We start from the raw sequence: 22022 nt of genomic DNA, 5'->3' as shown, positions 1-22022 counted from the left end.
ACGTAGGGGAGGCTTCCTCCCCCCCCCTCCCTAAATTAAAGGAAGTGAAAACACACAGAAAGTTTATTTTTGACAAGTATGAAAGGTAGTTTACTTGGACCCTGTTCTGCTGTGCTTACTGTACATAAACAGGCCCTAAGTATATAACCCATTAGCCATTTTCTTCCCAGAGAATCTGTTAATCTGTTTTATTCATTTTGTTGTACGTACACTTGAAAAAAAACTTCAATCACATAAACATGGGTTGTCTGGCAAACACATAATGGATGAAGCTTACTTTGAATCTGAGAATACAATACCCGTTGTCTGCAAGGTGAAAATATTAAGAGCAGTATATAGTGCTAGCTCACAGAAGATGCCTAGTGCATGGCCTAAACAGACTTCAGTTTATTAATACAACAAATAATAAGTCACAGATAGCTCATACTGGAACGGTTGCCCCTGGTTCAGTATGCCTTCAACACGATCACTTTAGTGCACAGCTGTAGATTCTGCTTGGTTTTGGTTTAGACTGAGTGTATTTTGCAAGCTGTGTATGATGCATGAGTGCGTGTGTAACTATAGCATATGTTGTTTATGAGCCTTTAATCTTCACTCAAGGCAGCAATGCACCCCCTGCAGTTTACAGTGTTCCATCTGTGTTACTTGTCTTGAGTTGGATTTGTATCTTGGCAGAGTATAGAAAAGGTATCTTCAATCTTCTCATGACAGTTGCGCGGCATTTTTCTAGGCTGACAGTCCTTGTCAAATCAACAACAAAACCGCTGCATCTAGTGCTGGTAATTTTCCGTAAGGAATTTAAAAATGCCCAACACTTAGTGTACAGAATTGTTACTTCCCATCCAGTGCTTAGTAGCACTGCAGCATTTCACGAAAGGATAGACATAATATATTCATCCTGTCCTACAGTATTGTAGTATTCTCTAAGATGAAATACAGTGTTTTGAAAATGTATATTCATGTATGTCCCTAATAGCCTAATGATCACAAAATTAATTCAGGCGTGTAGAATACTTAGATAAATCCCTGGAGTCGCATGTTACTTAGTCCTGTGCATCATCTTATCAGGCCAGTCATAATTTTCGTTTGTAACTGTGCCATATTATGTCAACAAATATTTAGCAGAAAAGAGCCTTCAGCTCAGGTTTTATTGCATTATAGTTGTCCTTGCCTTATTTTTTCCTATCGCAAGTTTGGCTGATACATTTCTAATAGAAAGTTTATGATGGAGCAAATTACATCAAAAGAGTTAAAAAAAAAAAAAAAAAAAAAGAAAGAAAATCTTAGCCAGTCTGAGTGGCAAAGGGAGCGGATTCTTAATTACCTGTGCTTTCCTTTTATTACTGCCATCTGATTTAGATCTGTAAGTCAGTGCTTTAGAGTAACAATGTATGAGTTTAGACTAACATCCTTCAGAATAGGAAAAACTATAACATAGTTGTATTATCTAATGAAGAGAGAGAAAATACAAAGAAATTGTTAAACTATTATCAGTTCCTATATAAAAATGTTATTCACTGAGAACTGTAATAAACAGAAGTAATAGTCTTAATTCTGGTATGATAACTCTCTACTTTTATTGCAGTGTGACTCAAACCACCTTTTTATCTCAGAGGAAACAATACAAAACCAGAGAAATGTCCTTTGAGAGAAGAACTGTACCACTGGTAAAGAGTTTATATTAAGATGTTTTTCTTTAAAGGCTGAGAGGTTTTTGTAATGGAACTAAAAGGACATACAACGTAAAAGTGTAAGACCATTTTGCATCAGAAAGTAGACTTCATAGTGCTTGTTACACGGGCTAATACATGAGATACTGTACATTTTACATCACATCTGTTTTACCAGGGAAGTATGATTTATGTCAGTCTGGTTTTAATCTGTTATATTTTCCCTAAGTAGCAGATTCAACTTCAAGTACTAATTTATACTTTGCAGTTCTGTTAGTATCTTGGCTTCCAATAATTTTTGAGGAATTGTGGTAAGTTTATGTTACTGTTAATTATCCTTAAAGACATGACAATTCCTCTATATTCCTCTACAATCACAGAATGATACTGCAGTCTTTTTATCCACTCTTGGTTCTAACTTTTAAATTTGTTTTATAAAATAGCAAAACAGCTTAGTCACATTGAAACTTGAAATAATCAAAGTGGAAATTATTTGGCCAGTAACTAAATATTGGCCATTAACTGCTAGTAATGATTAATGTGCTAGGCAAATTATTACCGATTTTAATTCTAACGTGTCCGTTCATTTCTATGATAAAATTCAAGCTTTTGAAGGAAATGAGGGATCAGATAGGGATCAAACCCACAAGTATAGAAAATAATGATCTACAGATGTATAATCTTTTAATTAAATAATTTAATGTTCCTGTCTCTGCAAGGAAATTGCAAGGAAATGTTATTGTGGGCATTGTTATTGTGCAACTCTTACTATGAATCAGGGTATTGGGGGGGGGGGTGTCTTTTTTTTTTTTTTTTTTTTTTTTTAAACTGCGCTCCTATAAAGCAAAGTAATAACCTGTATTTTTGGTTTTGACCACACAGATTAAACAAGAAATTATAGGGATTATGACAGTATTGAAATTTTTGTCCAACTCATGACAACATCTGAATTGACAAAGGCAATAAGCAGTCAAACTTGCTGGAAGCAACCCAGTTTTTAAATTTCTTTTTGATGTGCTCTTGAAATGTGCATGAAGACCAAAAACTCTGTATGCAGATGCGCTTCCCTGTAGTAGTCAATCTAATCTTTCTTCAATGCATTTTATAGTATTATCTATTGGCTTTGTATCAAAATGATGCTGAAGGAGTTGATGTGTAGCAGCATACAATGATGTGCACCAAGTGTATGCCCTCTGTAAAGTTCTCCACAATATTGCCTATGGATATTAAAAAAAGGTCTCTGCTTTAACAGGTATTCTTTAAGAGGAACTGTTGCTCTATCACAGCTGAGCTGTGAAAGAAAAGACCAGAAGTCAGCCCAAGGCCTTTGAGGAGCTAGATACAGAGGATACAATGCAAAAACCCAACCCTCTTCTGGTAAAATAATGGGGGTGAGTGCAATAGAGCAACCTTTTTGTTTTCTTCCTATTAGTTAACTACTAGGAGCTTTTTGGGGCAAACCCCTAGCTCTTAAGTTTCCCAATGCTTTTTCTTTATGTACTAGAGGTAACATATATAGCCTGTATATAAAAAAACCCAAACCTAATATTAGACTCATCTAAATATTAAGTATGAGTGTGCTGCTTATTGTGGCAAAGGCTAAACTGATCCAGTTACAGCTGCAGTTGCTTGATACTGCTAATTCCCAGTGATATTAGATCAAAGCAACTATAACTATGGCATTTTAACTAAAAGAGGAAAAGAACAGTATTTAAAGTGAAAGCTTAATGTTTGTGGAATGCAAAACAACATCAAAGAGCTGCTCAAAGCATCATAAATTCTGCAGTAGTCTTACACATGTGACTGTACTGCCTGTTTCACATGCTCCCAGCAACCTTTGAAAAAAAACCTGCATGATCTCTTTAAACAACCTTCCCACATGAAATTTTTTTTCTGCAAACACCTCTTGAGTATCAGATAATGAGATAAAAGTCCTTTGACCAATTTGGAGAAGAATATTTTATGGTTTGCTATCAATTGTGGAAATTCATAAAAGATATTTGTAATTTCTTAAATTGAGAACTGTCTTGTTAATACATCTTCAAACTGATTCTCAGCCTCCAGTTCTTTCCAAAATTTGAGTAGTTTTGAATTCCAAGTGCCAAAAAATGAGTACTTTTTATTTCAGTGTTACGTGGATCTTCTACTGACCCCCCTCCTGAGGATGATGGAAGGAGTGTTATCTTTTGAATGGAGAAGGTTAGGGCTGCATGAGATAATATTTTTCAGACCACAAAATGAGAAACTGATTGAAACGGTTCGTAATGATAAAATATACTCTACTGTATTTATTGAATTCTGTTATGCAGAGGTTAAGTTGCATCTTTGTACACCATTTACCAAAACAAAACTTCAGATGAGAATCTTGACTTATGTAAAACTAAACCAAAACAACCAACCCCTCACCCAAATTATACTATGCATAATATATTTCTTCTGGTATTAGTAAACTCTAAAATGATCATTGAATTAATTTTATCAACTCTGTTCTTCCCAAAAATGCTGAGCAGGAATGAAGAGTGCTAACAAATCAAGTAGATATATGCATCACTAATCCATACAGATCAGCTCTCCTTGAAATGTAAATTCCAGAAAGGGACCTGCATTTTCAAAGATGCATACAGCTTCTGCCAACTGGTGTTCCCACATTCAACTCATTTAAAGATTAGCTGTAAACTTCAGAGAAGAAAGAGAAAGACTTGATGCCTGCAAGCATATAGAAAGACATTAGATTTTTTTATTTCATTTTTTTTCTTGGAAGCCTGTGAAATTGAATGTGACAAATAGACATGTGAACTCTTCAATTACTGGCAACTACCTGAAACCTTTGTTGAAGTATACATTGTTTTCAAATTAGTTTCTTGCCAAAAAAAAAAAAAAAGAAAAAGAAAAGAAAACAATCTTATTCAATACTATTAAACAGAGTCATCATTGAAAAGAAGAAGAATATGGAAAGTTTTGGAATGTATAAGAAACAGAAAGCAATGCTGAAAGAAAAACTACAGTCTATGGTAAGCTGCTGGTATGTTGCTACCTTCAATACTGTATTTCTGAAATTAGTGGACTCGAATGAGTTTTGTTCATCACTGAGATTGCATTGGTCAGAAAGAACAGGCTATGTTAAATACTATAGGGAATCTGGATTTGGGGCTGCTGTTATCAGATAAAAATGTAGTGCCCACAAAATACAAAGTGTTGGTCCAATATGAAATCACCCTGCTGATTCAGAGATAAGAATTTTTCTGGGTTAACTTTTTACTTGACAAATGACAAAGAACGTATTGTTAGGCTACACAACTGTAATTATTACAGTTTGCCTATCCAATGTCCTTGTAAAGATGGTGCGTAGACCAGCATAAACATCCTGTTCTTTGGCTAATTTGAAAGAAATGCATTTGTATTTCCATACCTGATTCAGATCAACCTTGTACTTCTGAGTAGTGGCCAGATCTGATCAATATTAATGATTAAGAAGACACAATCTCAGAAAACGTGGGAGACGTAAATAACGATTTGGGCCATCTGTAGAAATCAGAGCTGTAGTAAATAATCATACTTCAGAAAGATAACTTCAGAGGTTATTTATATGCTAATGACAAATAAATATAATTTTCTCTCGTACATATACATACAAGTAGCAGAAGAGATAAAGAGTAAGATTTATTATATTATTTTTAACATTCTACATTTATTGAGGGGAGTATTTGATGAAGGCTATTTCCACATAATCTGGCTGGGTCTGATTCTGTCCAGCTTCAGTGTTAATACTGCTACCTGCCTAACATCTAAGCAGCCCCCTCATAAAGTATTAGAAGTCTAAAAATTAGTGCTGCAATACATACCTTTTAGCCTGTGAAGTGGAAGACTGAATCCCATGTTGGGAACATAATACTCCTATAGGCTGCACAGTAGCTTAGACAGGACACAGATTCAGGATTCTCACCAGGGTTAGGTGGAGTTTGACACTGCGATGCTCAGAGTGGACCCACACAACCATAGCTTACCAGTGTCCGGAGAAGCTCGAAGAGGAATGCACCTAATGAATGCTTCTACTAGGGCGTGCACCAGAGTTTCTGGATTGCAAGGTACAATTTCAAACAAGCACATCTGCAGCTGTAGTTCTATCTGGCACCACATTTAACATTTCAAGTTGATTTTCTTCTTTGGTATTGATATATCATAAAATGTTTACATGAAAAAGGAGAACAGACTAGCACAATAGTGTGAAACAAAATAAATATTAAAAATAAAACAATTCCTAATGCAGGGGTAGAGGTGGGTGTGGTTTTTATATATAATCTGAGTATGTCATACTTAGCATATTGAACACTGTGTCTGAGATATACAGTATAACAAGATGTTATTTTACCTTTGAGAACATCCCATGATGTGCATTAGAAATGACAAAATAAAAATACTCCATGCTTTGCAGGGCAAGCAAATAATTTTTTTTTTTTTTTTGGACAAGAATCCATGTGCTATGCCAATGGAGATATGTAAACCAAAGCTAGGAGAGTAGCAGAATAACTAGTCACAGAATACAAACATGATTAATATGGTAGTACTAATGAAGAGCTTTTCCATTCAAGAGGAAAGTGACATAATTTATATAATCAAATAGTTGTACAGTTGCCGATATTAATAATTTTTTTGCATTAATTTTTTTTTTAAGTGCGTAGAATAACAGTGTAAATTGAGGTTGCCTGGGATATTTTAATGTCTTTACATTCAGAACTCTCACTTAAAGCTTCTTCAAACAGTTCATATTCTTAGTTTGTTTGGAGATAATTTTTTTTTTTTTTTTTTTTGCAAACCCAGGATAGTAAGAGTGTGGTTTAATACTAATGATATACAGACAGGGATCTTCTAGTTCACCTATTCAAAATCATAGATGAAATAGATTCCTTTTAGTATTAATTGATTAAGCACTTCAGCATATTAACAGAGGATGAATTATTTATTGGAGCCACTACGTATGCCCCTGTTTAACATACGATTTAACTTATTGTATGAAAAATTCTAGAAATCAACACCACTATCATTGTGTGTGATATAAAAAATACTAACAACAAAAAATACAGAACAGTTAGAATAATACCATTTCAAATATTTACATTTTTTACACTGTTAGAAGCAGTAATTTTTTCCAAAACAGCACAAATCTTGTAACAGGTAAGTATCTGAAATAAGTCCGCTGAAGTTAATGTATTTGCATGGTGAAAGAAAGATCAGAATATGACTCACAGTAGTCATACAAATACATGAAACTTACTTTTCCCAACGTGAAGGGTACCGTTTCAGTGAGTTAACACATGTGTTATTCCAATGAAGCATATAACCAGTATGTTAAGTTCTCATAGTACCAATCTCTACAGTTTAGAGAGATATGTTTGAAAGACTTTGTTTCAGGCCCTTTTTAAGAAACATTGATTCCAAATGCATTAATGCCAGTCAAAGGAATGATTAACCATTCTGTAAAATTTTGCGTTGTGCTCTCTGAAGTAAGAATACAGTTGCTCTAAAACAGTGTCGTTCACAAGGGGATGGGGGCGGCCTTTGGATTCATGTAAACATCTCTCCCTTCCATCACTTCTAATGCAGTAGAATCCCTTGGTCTGGTTAAAATAAAAATTAGAAGACATAATCCGTGAAGGAAGATTTAGAAATCTTTCAACTTTTTGTAATTCAGGAAGAGGGTCCTTGATTAAAGTATTGCCATCCACTATGTGAATCTGATCCAAACTGAAATGCTTAAGCCACTTTTCCATATGAACATCATATAGACTTCTCTGAATAGCTTTGTATTTGGTATTAAGTGCTCCATTCTTAATAACAATATCTTCAAAAAGCTGAACAGGCTTGTGGCTTTCTACTCTGTTGTAATATACTTGGGTATAGTCAGATATAACTCTCTCAGTGGGATCTCTTAGAATGAGCAGCAGTTTAATAGAGCTATTCATGTCATGAATTCTTCCTGGAGCCTGTGGTGATGTAAAATAGCCTGGTGTTTTCTCAATTGTAATTTGATTTCCATAAGAAAATGGCATCAGACTTCTATACCAGTCTATTCCTTTCACATAATTTTCATCCCAGTCAAAGAAATGGACTTCTGTAGCTGCTACCACAATATTAGGATGAATATCCAACATTTCCAGCAACGCCCTTGTCCCTCCTTTACGAACTCCTATGATGATTGTCTGAGGTATTTGTCGGCTTGTGCCAGGAGGTCTCACCTGTGCCGAATAGTGTTCACTTTTATTGCTGAATAACCCTACTTGTGACTTCAGTGTTTCCAACAGTGCCCCATGCTCAGCAGGAGCACCCTGAGCATGAGTCAGCAGAAGATAAGCTGACACTAGTAGGAAGGCCATGTGGAGAGGAATAATTAGTTCAAGGTAATGTTGTGCTTGACTAATGAAAGAATAGGAAAGTCCCCTCTCCAGTTGGTTGGCGGAACCCGTGGCAAACACACAGCAAGTTTCTGAAGCATCTACAAAATAAAATAAGACAAGTCAGTATTTCTAAACCCATCACCAGTTGGAAATTCAACTCACAATTCAATTCACAAGTCTAATCTGTGATCACAACAGAAAATTTATACTGAAGTTACTCACTTTCCCTGACTTTATTTCAGAAGAACAAAAAAACCCAGTGTTTCTTTTCCTTAGCCATAGGTGACCAATGATGGATACTAACGCTTCAACAGCTTTTATCTCCTCTAAGCAGAACATTAGAATTATTTACCTGATTTTAAATTCCTGGCCATTATTTGCTTGCTTTGATTTCCCTAGTTCTCTTCTATATATACCATATACTTCTCTTGCCATATATACCAAACCCAATGTTAATAGCAATACCAAAGCATTTTGGAATGTCAATACCTTTCCCCAAATTCCCTGCTAGAATAGTATACCCTAATCTAAATAATAGCACTTGATGGTGGTGCATCCATTTGGTTTCCAGTGAGCTATGGATCATACAAAAAAGGTTCTGTTTACTTAGACACAGAAAACAAAGCACAGATATAGGCAAAATTTTGGAATTTGAGCCCTTAGTACAGAAAACTAACAGTGTGGCAAAACAAGAGTGAAGTGTCTGACTTGGATCAGTGGGGGGGGGAAGAGAGACAGGCTGGATTCTTTGCAACTGTTCAGGTATTGTGACATGTAGTCACTTAAGTGTTGGGAAAATCTTAACAAAATCAAATCTTCAGATAATATTCTGCAGTTCCTCCAAAGCTCTGTATAAGAGATACCTAGATGCTTTCTGGGCACCTAAAAACTTTGCAGGTAAGCAAGTCTGGTTGGAGCTGGATACCTTCTTTTTCTTAATCCACATAGCATATGATCATTTTAAGGAAGGGGTGAATGTTAAATCTCTTAAAAATCTGAAAAAAGCTTTACGCTTGCATGTATGTGGACATGCACGTGTAAGTGAAAGAAAATGTCACTGTAGCTGTGTTGCTAACATTTGAAATCTCTTGGGTAACTCTCGTACATGTTATTTGAAACAGATCGCTAACAGATCTGCCAAGAAGGCCAATCGCATCCTGGCCCGTATCAGGAACAGTGTGGCCAGCAGGAACAGGGAGGTGGTTGTTCCCCTGTACTCGGCACTGGTGAGGCCGCGCCTCGAGTACTGTGTTCAGTTTTGGGCCCCTCACTACAGGAAAGACATTGAGCTGCTGGAGCGTGTCCAGAGAAGGGCAACCAAGTTGGTGAGGGGCCTGGAGCACAAGTCTTATGAGGAGCGGCTGAGGGAACTGGGGCTGTTCAGTCTAGAAAAGAGGAGGCTGAGGGGAGACCTTACCGCTCTCTACAACTACCTGAAAGGGGGTTGTAGTGAGGTGGGTGCTGGTCTCTTCTGTCAGGTGGCTGGAGATAGGACAAGAGGAAATGGCCTCGAGTTGAGGCAAGGGAGATTTAGGTTTAGATATTAGGAAAAATTTTTTTACTGAGAGGGTTGTCAAACATTGGAATGGGCTGCCCAGGGAAGTGGTTGATTCACCATCCCTGGAGGTATTCAAAAAGCGAGTGGACAGGGTACTCCAGGGCATGGTTTAGGGGGCATGGTTAATGGTTGGACTTGATGATCTTGAAGGTCTTTTCCAACCAAAATGATTCTATGATTCTATGATTCTATGATCATAATAGCAGTGATAAAAAATTCAGATCAATGCAACACCTGTACTGGAACCACTATGCTTGGATTGCCTGTTTCTATGTCTGAAAATCTTACAGGACAAATCCTCACTGAGAGGATTGTTGGACTTCATCCCACTTCTGAGCAATTTTAACAATTTAAGATATGTAGGATAGATCTATATCCTTAAATTGTTTTGCTTTCAGTATACATTGTGGAAACAAGCTATTTCATACAGTGAAGCAGCAGTCATTTTAAAAACAATAACTGTTTTTGGAATCTGTTTGAGTTATGGCTCATATTTTAAAAAGTAGTCTCAGAAATAGGACTACTTCAGCTCCTTCTCAGTTCCACTGTCACTTAGTCTCTTTCTTTTTCCAAATATATTGGTCATGGTACTTCGCCTCTTAGAAGTGACCTTAGAAAACACAGCCAATTCCCATTTGTCATGGCTCTGAGGAGCACTCAGTATTTCTATTTAAAAATTGTTTACTTTGAGGCTTACTTTACAGACTTAAACATTTAACATAAGAACATTTTTGATAATAACAGTCTAGGTAATGTAGCAGATTCATTAAATCTATTTTCTAAGTCTTATTAAAACCTACTCCAGCTTCTTGGATATCTAGGGAATGACTCATTAGCCTGAATGAGCTCTAAACACACAGATAGATAGCAAATATTAACCCTAAAATTGCCATTTAAAAAATAAACTATGACCTTTAGTGAGTAAATCCGTGGAGACCATTCCCTGTTACATCCAAGCAAATCCTAAAGGGCAACTGCTTCTTCAAGAAGAGCACAGCTTGAACCAGGTAAAGTGTATGTGAGCATACACTGATTAAATACTGGAACAGTCCAAGTACAAATTGGCTTTGTAATCAGAGACTAGAGAAAATACTGTTCTCCTTTACAAACCTGAAAGGAAGTTTCATTTTAAAGGTCACAAGTTTTTTACTAAGAACTTCACATGGAAATTCTATTTACAGTTCTCAAGAGCAGGGAATGCAGGCATTTCTGTGGCAATTACAGGACAGAAGAACAGATACATTTATACCAAAACCATCTGTAGTTAATGTTTTTCCGAATGACTGCTCTTGGATGGCAAGTTTGGGAAATGGTAAACATGCTATTTAGTGCTAAGGAATCAAAATGCATTCTGCTATAATGGCCGCTAATGTTGGTTTCGAAAAGCTCTCATAGAATGTACAACACTGACCATGCAATTTGAGGCATCGCACCCCAGATGACTCCTGAAATACTGGCCTTCAAGTGTTAAGCATGTTTGTAGGCAGTGACTCTGCTTTAATGATTTCAAGCCAAATTTCTGGTGATTCACAATATTCCTAAACAGTCCATTCTGAGTAAGGATAGAGCTATGCATAAGATGGTTTTGAAAACACTTCCTTTCTTCTCTGAAGTAGGACTATATGGCAGTACAGCGGCTTTCCAGACCTGTGATGCCAGTAGGCTGGGATTTGGGAGGCGGGGCAAGGGAGCAGGGAGCAGTGAATCTTTCTTTTAACCCGTTCTGAAATGCCGGTGTTAATTTACTTTCTATTAATCTTCTTTTTTAAATTTAAATTCTTTCAGGAAGTTTGAAGAATTGTTTTTGTAAATACCTTACAATTTTTTTCAATTTACCGTTACACGTTATAATGTGTATACACCTGTATACATTAGATTACAAGCACTTTGAAACTAAGGCAAGACCAGCCTGAATGTTTGCCAAGCAAGAAATACCTCACAAATACCAAGGTAGAGACATATAGTTCATTATCTAATTTACATTCCAGAATTATCCCATCTTGAAACAGTTTTATGAACTGATTCTCAACAGATATTTTAGGCAACTTTAACCAGAAAGAAAATTATTTTTAGAGATTTTGAGAAGTGTTCTTGAGACTAACTAGGTTAATATCTTAAAAAATAGGTGGGGAGAGAAGAAAGAAGAAATTTCTCTGAAATAAACGAAAACCAGTGTAAAAAAAGATACAAAAGTATTTGAGACTGGGGACTCTGCAGTAATATAGACAGAGGTATGTTCTTCCTAGATCTGGTGATAGATGAAAAAATGCTCAAATTCACTTTTTAATTTTATTTACACCCCCCCCCCCAATATTGTTTTATTCCTAATTAACGGATAGTGATCTGGTTTGATGCACCTAAGAATCCGGTGCAAATACTGTCATTCAACGACGCCTGGAAACTGAGTGAGAACTTCATACTTATAACTAAGGAAAGATTGGTCTTCCAAAATTTTCTCAGGTTCGCATGTGATGTAAGTGAGAGTGTGTTTAAATTACCTTCTGAAATCAGCAGTTCTCTATAAAACACACTTAGAAAGCAAGTAACAGAAGAGATTCTGCATTTTCTATGGACCAAAGTATTATTAGCATTTTTGAAAATGATGTTATTTTAACCAGTTTGCAATTAATTAGTTGTTTTATATAGTGGAAATTTCTTAGAGTCATTACTAGAACAAAACCTTACCCAGGAAATACTACCAGAAATAATCAAATTCAGAATGTGCTGTAAAACTGGTGCCTAAATAGATCAAAATTGCCTTTGGGAGCAATTCCATCAGAACAACATTCCAGCTGCAGCCTAAGATATTTGATTGATTTTGATGAAGCTCTAAGATGTTAGATCCTGTGGTTAGGTTATAATTGCTACATAAATGTAAAGGGTTTAAAGATGATTTATCAAATATAATTGGAATGTTATTTGAATAATTTTTGTGTTGCTTTTCTGCCTTTATGCAATTAAATGCACATTTTTAGAAGATATGAACTTCTTTTTATAATGAAAACAATATATTTTACATTGCTGCACTGCACACTCTTTGAATCTCAGAGTATTCCTAAGAAATTAACCCCATGATACATGGTCAGAATTATAGTGCCTTATTACATGGGTTTTTTCTTATTATTTGGTAGTGTTGGTGTTGCTTAGTAACATAAGGAACATCAACAGATATGATACTTATTAAAACAGAAATGAAGTTCAGAAAGAAATTCATGCTGCAGAGAGGACTAATTAAGTAAATAATACCTTGGGCTCTTGTTTGTTTTACTTTTTTAAAACCTTAGACTAGACTGAAGATGCTAATACGCTGCCTGAAAAATCATTTTAATATTGCAGAAATGTTCTAAAGACCCTTAACTGCTGCACTCTATTGTAAAAAAAAACCTTCTAAGTGCCTTATGATTTATCTTGCTTCAGGGTGAAGTACAACATCATAGGGTAAACCTAACTACGTTATTATTACTAATTTATAATGTTATTAATTCCTAATAATAGTTTCCACTGGCTGTAATGCTTTTCATTGGAGAATTTCACAGCACTTTGTGTTAATGAACTGTCTGCACCCTGTTAAGGCACCATCCTCATGTTACAGGAAACAGCAACTTACCAACCTATAGATCCAGTTCAGGAGTGGAAATGCCTTGGAAAGTCAGGGTTAATGTGACCTGCTCAAGGTCATCTAAAAGGTTTATAGTCCAATCAAGAATAAAAACCCCAGGGCTTCCAATTCCCCTTCCAATTCCAACTTGTGCCATTTCATGGCAGCCTCTCACACCTCTTATGGTAACTTAGACTTGGGTTACCTGCTGAACTGAAAAGCAAAGAGATTCCTCAATGCTTCAGCATAAGATCTGAGTATTTTGTGTAATATGGCAGTTTCTTCCCACTTGCCCCCCCCCCCAATTGAAACAAAGTACAAACTCGGGATTTCAAGGTATTTGTGCAGAAATACTCGTGGTTGCTACTGAAGACTACAACAAGGGGAGGTGGTCAGAACAAGTATAACAAAGCACCAATTTTTGTCTTGATTTTTAAAAATATATTTGGATTTTTAAAAGTGTACTGCTTTTCCTGTTTATTCCTATTAGATATCAACTCATCCCAACACAGAGATCAGCCACTGAGAAGAGTACAATTCAAACATTTTAAGGCCTACTGGCACATGGATTTGTAACAGCTCAATTACATCTCTATAGTTGAGAACAATATAAAAAAAGCTATAGCAGCCTAACTGTATTCACAACCAAAGGTCATGTAAGGTCAACTGTATTAGGAATTTTTTAAAAGAAAACCATACTGTGATGACAGTTATGCCGGTGTAAAGTATCCATATACAGACTGGCTTTTATTCTAAATAACAAACCCAACAATAATACAATTCTAAAAGTTTTCAAGTATCTGAAATTAGGCTGTTTTTTTTCCTTTGGTAAAAGTAGGGCTAGTTAAGTAGCAATAATAAATGCAAATCTGCTCTCAGTATGGCTTATACATTTTTGAAAAAACAGGCAAATGAATAATCCAGTGCATATGGGATACATTGCTTAATACAATCCAGTATCAATTTATTCAAATCCAATAAAGCAATGACTAATTCTATTAAATCTAAGCACTAAATGTTAGATGTAGTACAACTATCAAAAGTCTTCTTCATAATACCTTAATTCTGGTTTATAGAATAGTTTGTGAAATAAAAGTACATTTAAAAATACTTCACACATGTCCAATGGTTGAACAAAAAAAGTACCCTCTTTATTATGAAGTGAAAAGAAACAAAATTCAGTTACTTCTATCCACACAGGTCAGATATGCCCAGACTGAGTTCAGGAGACAATGAGAGCACATTTCTGAGTGTGAAAAATATTTAAAATTTTGAAAAAGTTTCCTACATAGAAACAATTGTGAGCAGACCTTAATTTTATTACAAGCAGTGCAATTACTTTAGGTTTATGTTAGAATGAGATCAATGAGAAATAGTTGCAACTGAACATGTTTAGAGCTGTATCCTATAAGTTTCAATGAGATCTGATTCAGAAGAATGCCAATTTAACTAGGCCATGAAACTAAAGACTATGTGTGAAAGGACACTTATCCCAGTGCATGATAACCCTTTATCTTCAGATAGGGCATGAAACTATTCTGCTACACTTTCACTCTATACTCTGTTGCCAGATTAAGTGTAATAGCTAAATAACGTTCCCATGATGTCATTACTGGGCTTTATCAAAATCTGTTAGGAGAGGTTAGTTTCCATGAATATACACCAACTGGACATGAAGAATACCTCCCACCTGTAATCATGGAAAATGTCTGATGCAAACTGGAGAAAGCAAGAAAGGTTGAGCGTGAGTAAAATATGACATTGGAGTTTTGTAACAGAGCTTCAAGTTGAGCTCCAGTGATCTCTGGTTATACAAGGAGTAGAGGACTAAGAAAGTACAAAAAGGACCACAGATCCCAGAGTCAAACAAACATTGCAGCAGTTCATATTGCTGATAAAGAACATTAATTCTTGTATGCACTTAAGAATTTTGTTCGCTTTTGTTTTACTCAAACTATGGACACATTTTTAATAGAGAGATGTACTAAGAATTCTTAAATGAGGCACTACCTAAAAAAACAACCCCACAGACTTGTCCCAAAGTGCTGTCAGCTCTCCTAATAACTCTTCTGGAAATGAAAGAGTCTAAAGGTGTCTCTTTAAGCGTCAATATAAAAACTTATGTTATCCCAAAGAAAGACAATGACATTAACATTTTAAAGTCCTAATATCAGCAGTGAATTTATTTGAATGAAACTTTTCTAATGAGATTGCAGTTTTATAACAGCCAACAGTTACTACCTTACAGGAATAAAAAAAGGAATAAAAAAGAAAATAGCTTTTTGGTGAGTAAAGATAGGAGCTGCAAAGTAACAGCAATTGGCTGCAGGCTTCCCTTCTACCAGGTACACAGACTATAATGGATAAAAAGGAAAGCTAAGAAAGGTTAGCATAAACTATAAACACATTAAATCATTGGCAGGTGATATTAGCAGATAGGAGTTTTGAAAAAAGTTTGCTTCCCTAAGGCTAGTATTATATTTTCTAATTCCCTTTTCTGATAACTTGAGACAGAAAATTGTCTGACGATAATATGACTGCAAATATATAGCAGTACCTTATATGAGGTAATATATACAGTATAAATACACTAATATATTTCTGAGCTAAATAAACCTTCTACAGCTGTAGCCTACATGTTTATATTTTATGGTATCTATGAAAAATATCATACTCAAACCATCCACATAAAAGTTACTGAATTACAATTTCATAAAGGCCCTTAATATGTTTAGTCCATAAAGCTAGATACGTTCTAAGCATACCTCTAAAGAGACATAAAAAAAAAAAAATCCGTTCCTATTAAAATGTAAACCATAGATAGTGGTCAGATTAATACAGATGACAAGGCCAATTTTATATGTCTAATCACTCTACATATCACATTGGCATATTTCAAATGGACCGCATTATCATTTTCTTGTATTAAACTTACACCTCTGATTGGTAAATTGAAGTGACAAAGATGCCATGCCAGGTCTTCAGCCAAATAAGCAGTAACTGTGTAATTATAAAGGTATAAGCTGTAACAATGTATGGCTGATAACTAGCTTTTGTGTTTATTTCTACAGATCTTACTAAGGTAAAACTTCAACTTCTCTACCTCTGGTATAATTAATGAATGTTATTCATTTGCCCACACTCACTGTCACAAAGAACGTCTTAATACTCACCGATGTTTAGGAATTTAAATTAGAATTTGCTGCAGAGGATTTAGGAGAGACCTGTCTTTCAAAGGAAAAGATTCCTCAGAGGGTCAGAGAGGGCAACAGAAGCATTCAATAGGGATGAGGACAGGTTAGCTCTCTGTTGTACAAACCAGCAAATTCCTACAGGACATCCATGTCAAATAGGTGATCCTAGAACCTGTTATGCTCTCTTGTAAAGAGCACAGCTTCCTGGCATTAAAAAAAACCAACAACCAAACCACAAAAATAAACCCCTGCTGATCTGAACTGGTGGGGAATCTAAAGCATTACAACTTCAAGGACTCCAAAAAGGGAAGACTTTTTCTCACAGGAGAGTTTTTCTGGGCAGAACTTGTCAATATTATACCTTACCTTTTTAGCACTGCCCCTCTGCAGGGCGAGAGCACTCCAGGCATCATCGCTCATCAGATATTGGCAGCTGCATGGGAGTGACCTAAGACAGCCACGAGTGACATGTGAGGAGCTGGCCAGGGAGAGAAGCCACAAAGCAAGTGTCTTGCAGGCAAGGAGGCTCCTTTGTCCCCACCTTGAATGCCCTCCTACAGTTAAGTACTTCAGCCAAGTCTGCTGAGCCAAGGTCAGTATCTTACCTTCTGTTCACAATACCTTTTCGAAGAACTTTTCCAAGGTTCTGGTATTAGTCTCTGGGAAGTAGTTATATGATGCTGACTGATAAGAATTGCTGTATTTGGTCTTGTATAATTCCTGTATTATGTCCATTATACAAGGCATGAAATAAACTGATCCTTCCCTTGGTAATAAGTGCTACTATCCAACAATCAGCAGATTGGAGACCTTCTAATGTAAAATTCAGACACTAAGAAGGAGCCAGCTTCTTGGCTCAGGAATATACTGAAAAGCACAGGCATAAAGTGAGCTGAGAATTCACCCACAATAAAACAAAGCAGCTGAAAGACCCGTCAGAGTTGAAATGATCTGGCCTTGTAAAGGATGACTGAACAAAGTTTAAGAAGTACTTCATTACTGCGTGCAACCAAAGGACATTTTTTTTTTTTTCTGACTACAGCTACTTCTTAAGTACTTGATATTTTTAATAGTTTTTAGTTAACTCAGGATTGTGAAAAATAATGCAGAGAAAAACAAAAAACAGCTCAGGAGCAATTTATTTTTTTAAAAGAGTGACTATAAAACAGAGGATGTGAGGGAATATAGAGAAGCTGAAAACATAATTCATCTAGACAATTAATTTAAGGCTGAAAATCTAATTTTGAAATTTTGGGTACTGGCATAGGCCCTGGTAAGAGACAAGATCAAGATAAAGATCAGAGACAAAAGGCCTGAGTAAGTATGAATGTTTGATGAAATAATAGAATTTGCAAAACTAAGAAATATACCCAGTCCATATACTGAGTTTACGCATGCTGAGAGACTTTGGGTGTCAAAGAATACAAAAAAAGGCTCAGAGTCTACCTTTGCTCAAAGTAAATAAACATGCAGAACTTACAGTCAGAGACCACAGAAAGCAACTGCCTAGCAATTCTTAAAACTGATTAATACGGAAAGTAGTAGAAAGGCAAAACTCTGTCTTGCACTGGTAAGCAAATCCTTGCTAACAAAGAAGGTAAATATAATAGTATAATACAGAACAGGCAAACACGTTAGAAAAGAAACAAGTAGATAATACTCTTCTTGAATAAAAACTCAATTAATGTCTTCAACACATATCCGTTATCGAGTTACATGCATGTTCAACCCAGCAGGCAGCTGCAGAGACAGAGGAATGAAAGCAATTGAGGAAACATTTGAAAATGCCTAATAACCAGAGTACAATACAGAAAATAGACATTAATAAAATGGAGTTGGATAGTGCTGAATGTAAGACTAGAGAATCTTAATTCCCTGCATAAATGGTGGTGTAATCTTTAAAGATGTTGAGCATCTGAAGCTTTTGTATCTCTAGAATGGCTGAGAACCCCACTGAAGGTTGCCTGTTCTCAGACACTGATACAACCGTTTTCCAACTCAGCAAGATGGAAGAAGCATACTCAAGTACGTGTAATGATTCTCTGGCAAACATTTGCAGACTACCTATTTGCACGTGATGACATGTCCAAACCTTGCACCGTTTCAGAAGAACTTTAAATTTTTAAGAAAACTCAAACACACAGTAATTCAGAAAGATTAACATGAAATTTAGTTAGGGAAAGAGGATCTCTGCTGAAATCCCAGAATTACTTATCAAAACCTATCCGTCCTCCTACTCTCAGCTTTTAGGATCTCACTGTTTGGTCATTGATACATAAAGTGGTTTGCAAAGTATAGTCATAGTACTATACCCCTCCAGTCCAGTTTGTGAAAAACATACACTTCTATTTAAAGCAACATCATGTTTAATTTTGTGGCAATAAAGGATTTTTTCTGCCTTCTGATTATGAATGTTCAGTCCTCTTAACTTAAATATGTGCCCATAGGGGAAAATAAATCTGGATTTTAAATTTAATTTGTAACTATAAAATATGGAATAGTTATTTCTGTTTATAGCATGCTAAAAAAGGTAATGCAAGTAAGCAGTGTAAGGTACTGGTTATTGATGCCAGCTCTGTTTTAAAGCAATTGTAATAGCTTTTCCTCTCAAGGGAGGACAGTATTTCTTCTAGAAACTATAAATTGTATATATTATTTTACATTTTTAATGCTGAATTTTTATCTTACATTTGTAGTTTGACATTTCTTAGCCAAAACATTTTCACACTCATGTCCCACTTATTCTTTACAGCATCTATCAATTTAAATACATTTCAAGTAAAAAGAACATTAATATTAAGAGCAGGTTAAATTTCTTCCAGAACCTTTCTGTCCAGGGGGGGAAGTCTGACATGGATGTGCTTGGAAAGCTGTCACACTTACTGATGCCTTAAAGGCAATTATAGTCAAAATAAAAAGTCACTTACTCTGAGCTTATAGATAATAAACAGTTCAGAGCAAAGTTTTGAGATCAGGATCAAGCTGTTACAATCAACACTGAAGTGTCAGTGTGTGAGAAATAAAAGGTTCAATTATTGAATGTGAATGAGTCAATTCCTATACTATGGAGCTTACCAAAATTATATAAGAAATTAGAGAGTAGCACATCAAAAACATTCATAAAATGAAGCTATTTTCCCTGACATTAAAAAAAAAAAAGACTGATATAATTACATTCACAGACTGAGAGTGTTTCAGAAACAAAATTTCAGTCAAATTTAAAAGTAGCAGGAGAAATAAATCAACAAGTCCAACCTATTTCATAAAACATTATGGATCTGCTGTGTTCTTAAGTATGCAAGAGAAATTGAAGTATTTTAAATTATAACATGTAACCAACTACTACTAAAAGCACCACAAAGCTGGCAGTGAAAGAGGGAAGGAGTGGAGAAAGCAATGGAAGTTACAAAAAAGCAAAAAATTAAGCATCTGTAGGCAAAACCATGTTATTAATCATTTTAATGACCACAGTTAGGTTCTATATTTGTGCAAATACACACACACATATAGCACACAGAAATAAAGAACAGGCAGTAATAGAAAATAATATAGTCAGATTCAAGAATTTAAATTACTTGGGTTCATGAGCAATGCAGCTTGATGCTGATAAATGTAGATTATAAAAGTTTACTGCAGACAGATAAATGTGTAAACACTGGAAACATGAACAGAGGTTCAAGGACAGAAGAACTTAAATTTGTTATAACATATCTAACCTTAGGAAAATTTAGATTCTACTACAGTGCAGGTATGTAGGAAGGCAAAAGTGGTAAGGATGGTATCATGGTTGTGATTGGAGTGGAGACTGAATGAATCTGAGTTCAATTTCCACATTTTCCTGTGGGGGCTGGAGCACAAATACCTTGGACAGTGATGCCATAACAAAGTGAGACAGGGTTTGAATCTACAGTTGATTACATGCTCTCCAAGTAGAGCAACCTCCTCAAACTCTGAGATTATTCACATGGGGAGTTAGAGCTCAGCAGCTAATGTGTTGTAAGAAAGCCGAGGTTTAAATTTTAAAAGTAATTTCCCCTTGAAGACAAGCCTTGAGTGAAATTTTTCAGAGGCATTTACACTGGTCTAATTTTAGTCTCATGGAAGTCAGCCATAGAATAATTTACTTAGTAGCAAAGTTATGAAAGTCATGAAAGTTTTGAAATATTCCGCTCTCTTCCTCACCTTGTGCTCTTCAGAATTGTGTTTCTCAACTTGCAGTCATATTACAAAGGCAAATCCAAATACCTTGAAAGTCCAGGTGATAGAAAGGTGGAGGCAACTATAAAATGGATTCCTTAAGATTGTAATGGTGAGTTGCATTGCTACAGCTGAACAGTAAAGGAAATGTTGTCACCATGCATGTTTAGAAATATATCCGGGTGTTCTGGAGGGATTTTTAAATGACAGAGTTGACAAACTATCAAGCACTATCAGCCCCCATGTTGAAAGATAACAATTTTAAAGCTATAAACAACACTAAAAATAAGTCATCAACACTAAAAATAAGTCATGGTCATTGATATAAATTGGGAGAAATTACATTGAAAAAATTAAGAAAAAAGAAGGGAACCATAATATCTAAAATTAAACTCTCCCATATAATTCAACACATATCCCTTTTTGCTGAGCAAAATTTTTACATGGCTTTTAGATTCCATTGACCATGCAAGCTACATAGCACAGGGAAAAGAACAGGTTGACGTAGTTTTCTTGACTTTTGACAAAGTACTTGACTATTAGTTTCCAGGTAAAAGGCAAAGATTCAATGTAGATTAAAAAAATAGCTCAGAAACCGAAGTGTAGGAATGCACAGGAAATCTTCAGCATCCGGTTAATTCAGAACCTCGCACCATGCATCTCTTCAGAAAAAGATACAGGCTGAGAGTTTCAAAGGAGCCTAAGGGAGCTTCAGTTACTAATTCATTTGAAATTTGAATTTCAAATTAGAGATGGACACCTAGGTCCCTCAGACTTGCTATAAAGCCCTACCCTTGGGATTCTTTGTGAAACACTCAAAAATCTCAATGAAAACTTCAGCTTGATGCACAATAGTGGACAAAGGCAAGCACACTATTAGTATGCAAAAGCAGCGAGAGAAAATGCCAATACAATTTTAATGCATTTTGGTAAACTAATGGTTCAGAGTGACTAGAACAGTGTGTTTCGTTCTGGTCAATCTCTCTCAAAAGAGAAAGGGAGGTCAGAGGTGGTTGTCAACAGAAGATTGCAAGCATAAATAATTTGTTAATATAAGGAGAAAAATACACACATCTTTTGACTTACTTTCTCAGGAGTTTGTACTTTGACTGCTACATTAGATAAATGAACTAGGATAACCCTTGCTCATCCCCTTGCAAGTTCAGGAAAAACATTTTTCAGTGAAACAAAAAGGCAACAAAATTAAAACTGACAAAGTTACATGCTCTGAACAATGGACAATTAATCTAGGAGTGTCATTGCCACTAAATATTACTGAAGACCTACGTAATGCAAACAAAAAAAAGAAAGAAAGACCAACCAACAAGGAAAAAGGACATTTTAAAGCTGTATTTCAAAATACAGTGTTTAGTGTCTTAAATAAGCAATCTATTATAAAATAGATTTTACAAG

General features: G+C 35.6%; 1 protein-coding gene across 3 annotated transcripts in view; it reads right to left on the bottom strand.

Moving 5' to 3' along the window:
- Positions 1-3932: 3932 nt before the first annotated feature.
- Positions 3933-22022, bottom strand: part of LOC128147493 (heparan sulfate glucosamine 3-O-sulfotransferase 1-like) — a 61575-nt gene continuing 43485 nt past the window's right edge. For 2 of the 3 annotated variants that reach the window (XM_052800108.1, XM_052800106.1), the window contains exons 2-3: positions 5513-8160; positions 3933-4376 (exon numbers count right to left, since the gene is read on the bottom strand). In XM_052800108.1, coding sequence (XP_052656068.1) covers positions 7112-8041 — 930 coding nt within the window. In that variant the 5' untranslated portion in view covers positions 8042-8160 and the 3' untranslated portion in view covers positions 3933-4376; positions 5513-7111. Of the gene's footprint in view, positions 4377-5079; positions 8161-22022 lie in introns of all 3 variants that reach the window. The other variant, XM_052800107.1, reaches the window with a different exon arrangement.

Source organism: Harpia harpyja, chromosome 10 (assembly GCF_026419915.1).
Source record: "Harpia harpyja isolate bHarHar1 chromosome 10, bHarHar1 primary haplotype, whole genome shotgun sequence".
Classification (NCBI taxonomy): domain Eukaryota; kingdom Metazoa; phylum Chordata; class Aves; order Accipitriformes; family Accipitridae; genus Harpia; species Harpia harpyja.
The sequence above is the reverse complement of the archived record's forward strand: the minus strand, read 5'-3'. Positions and strand labels throughout refer to the sequence as shown.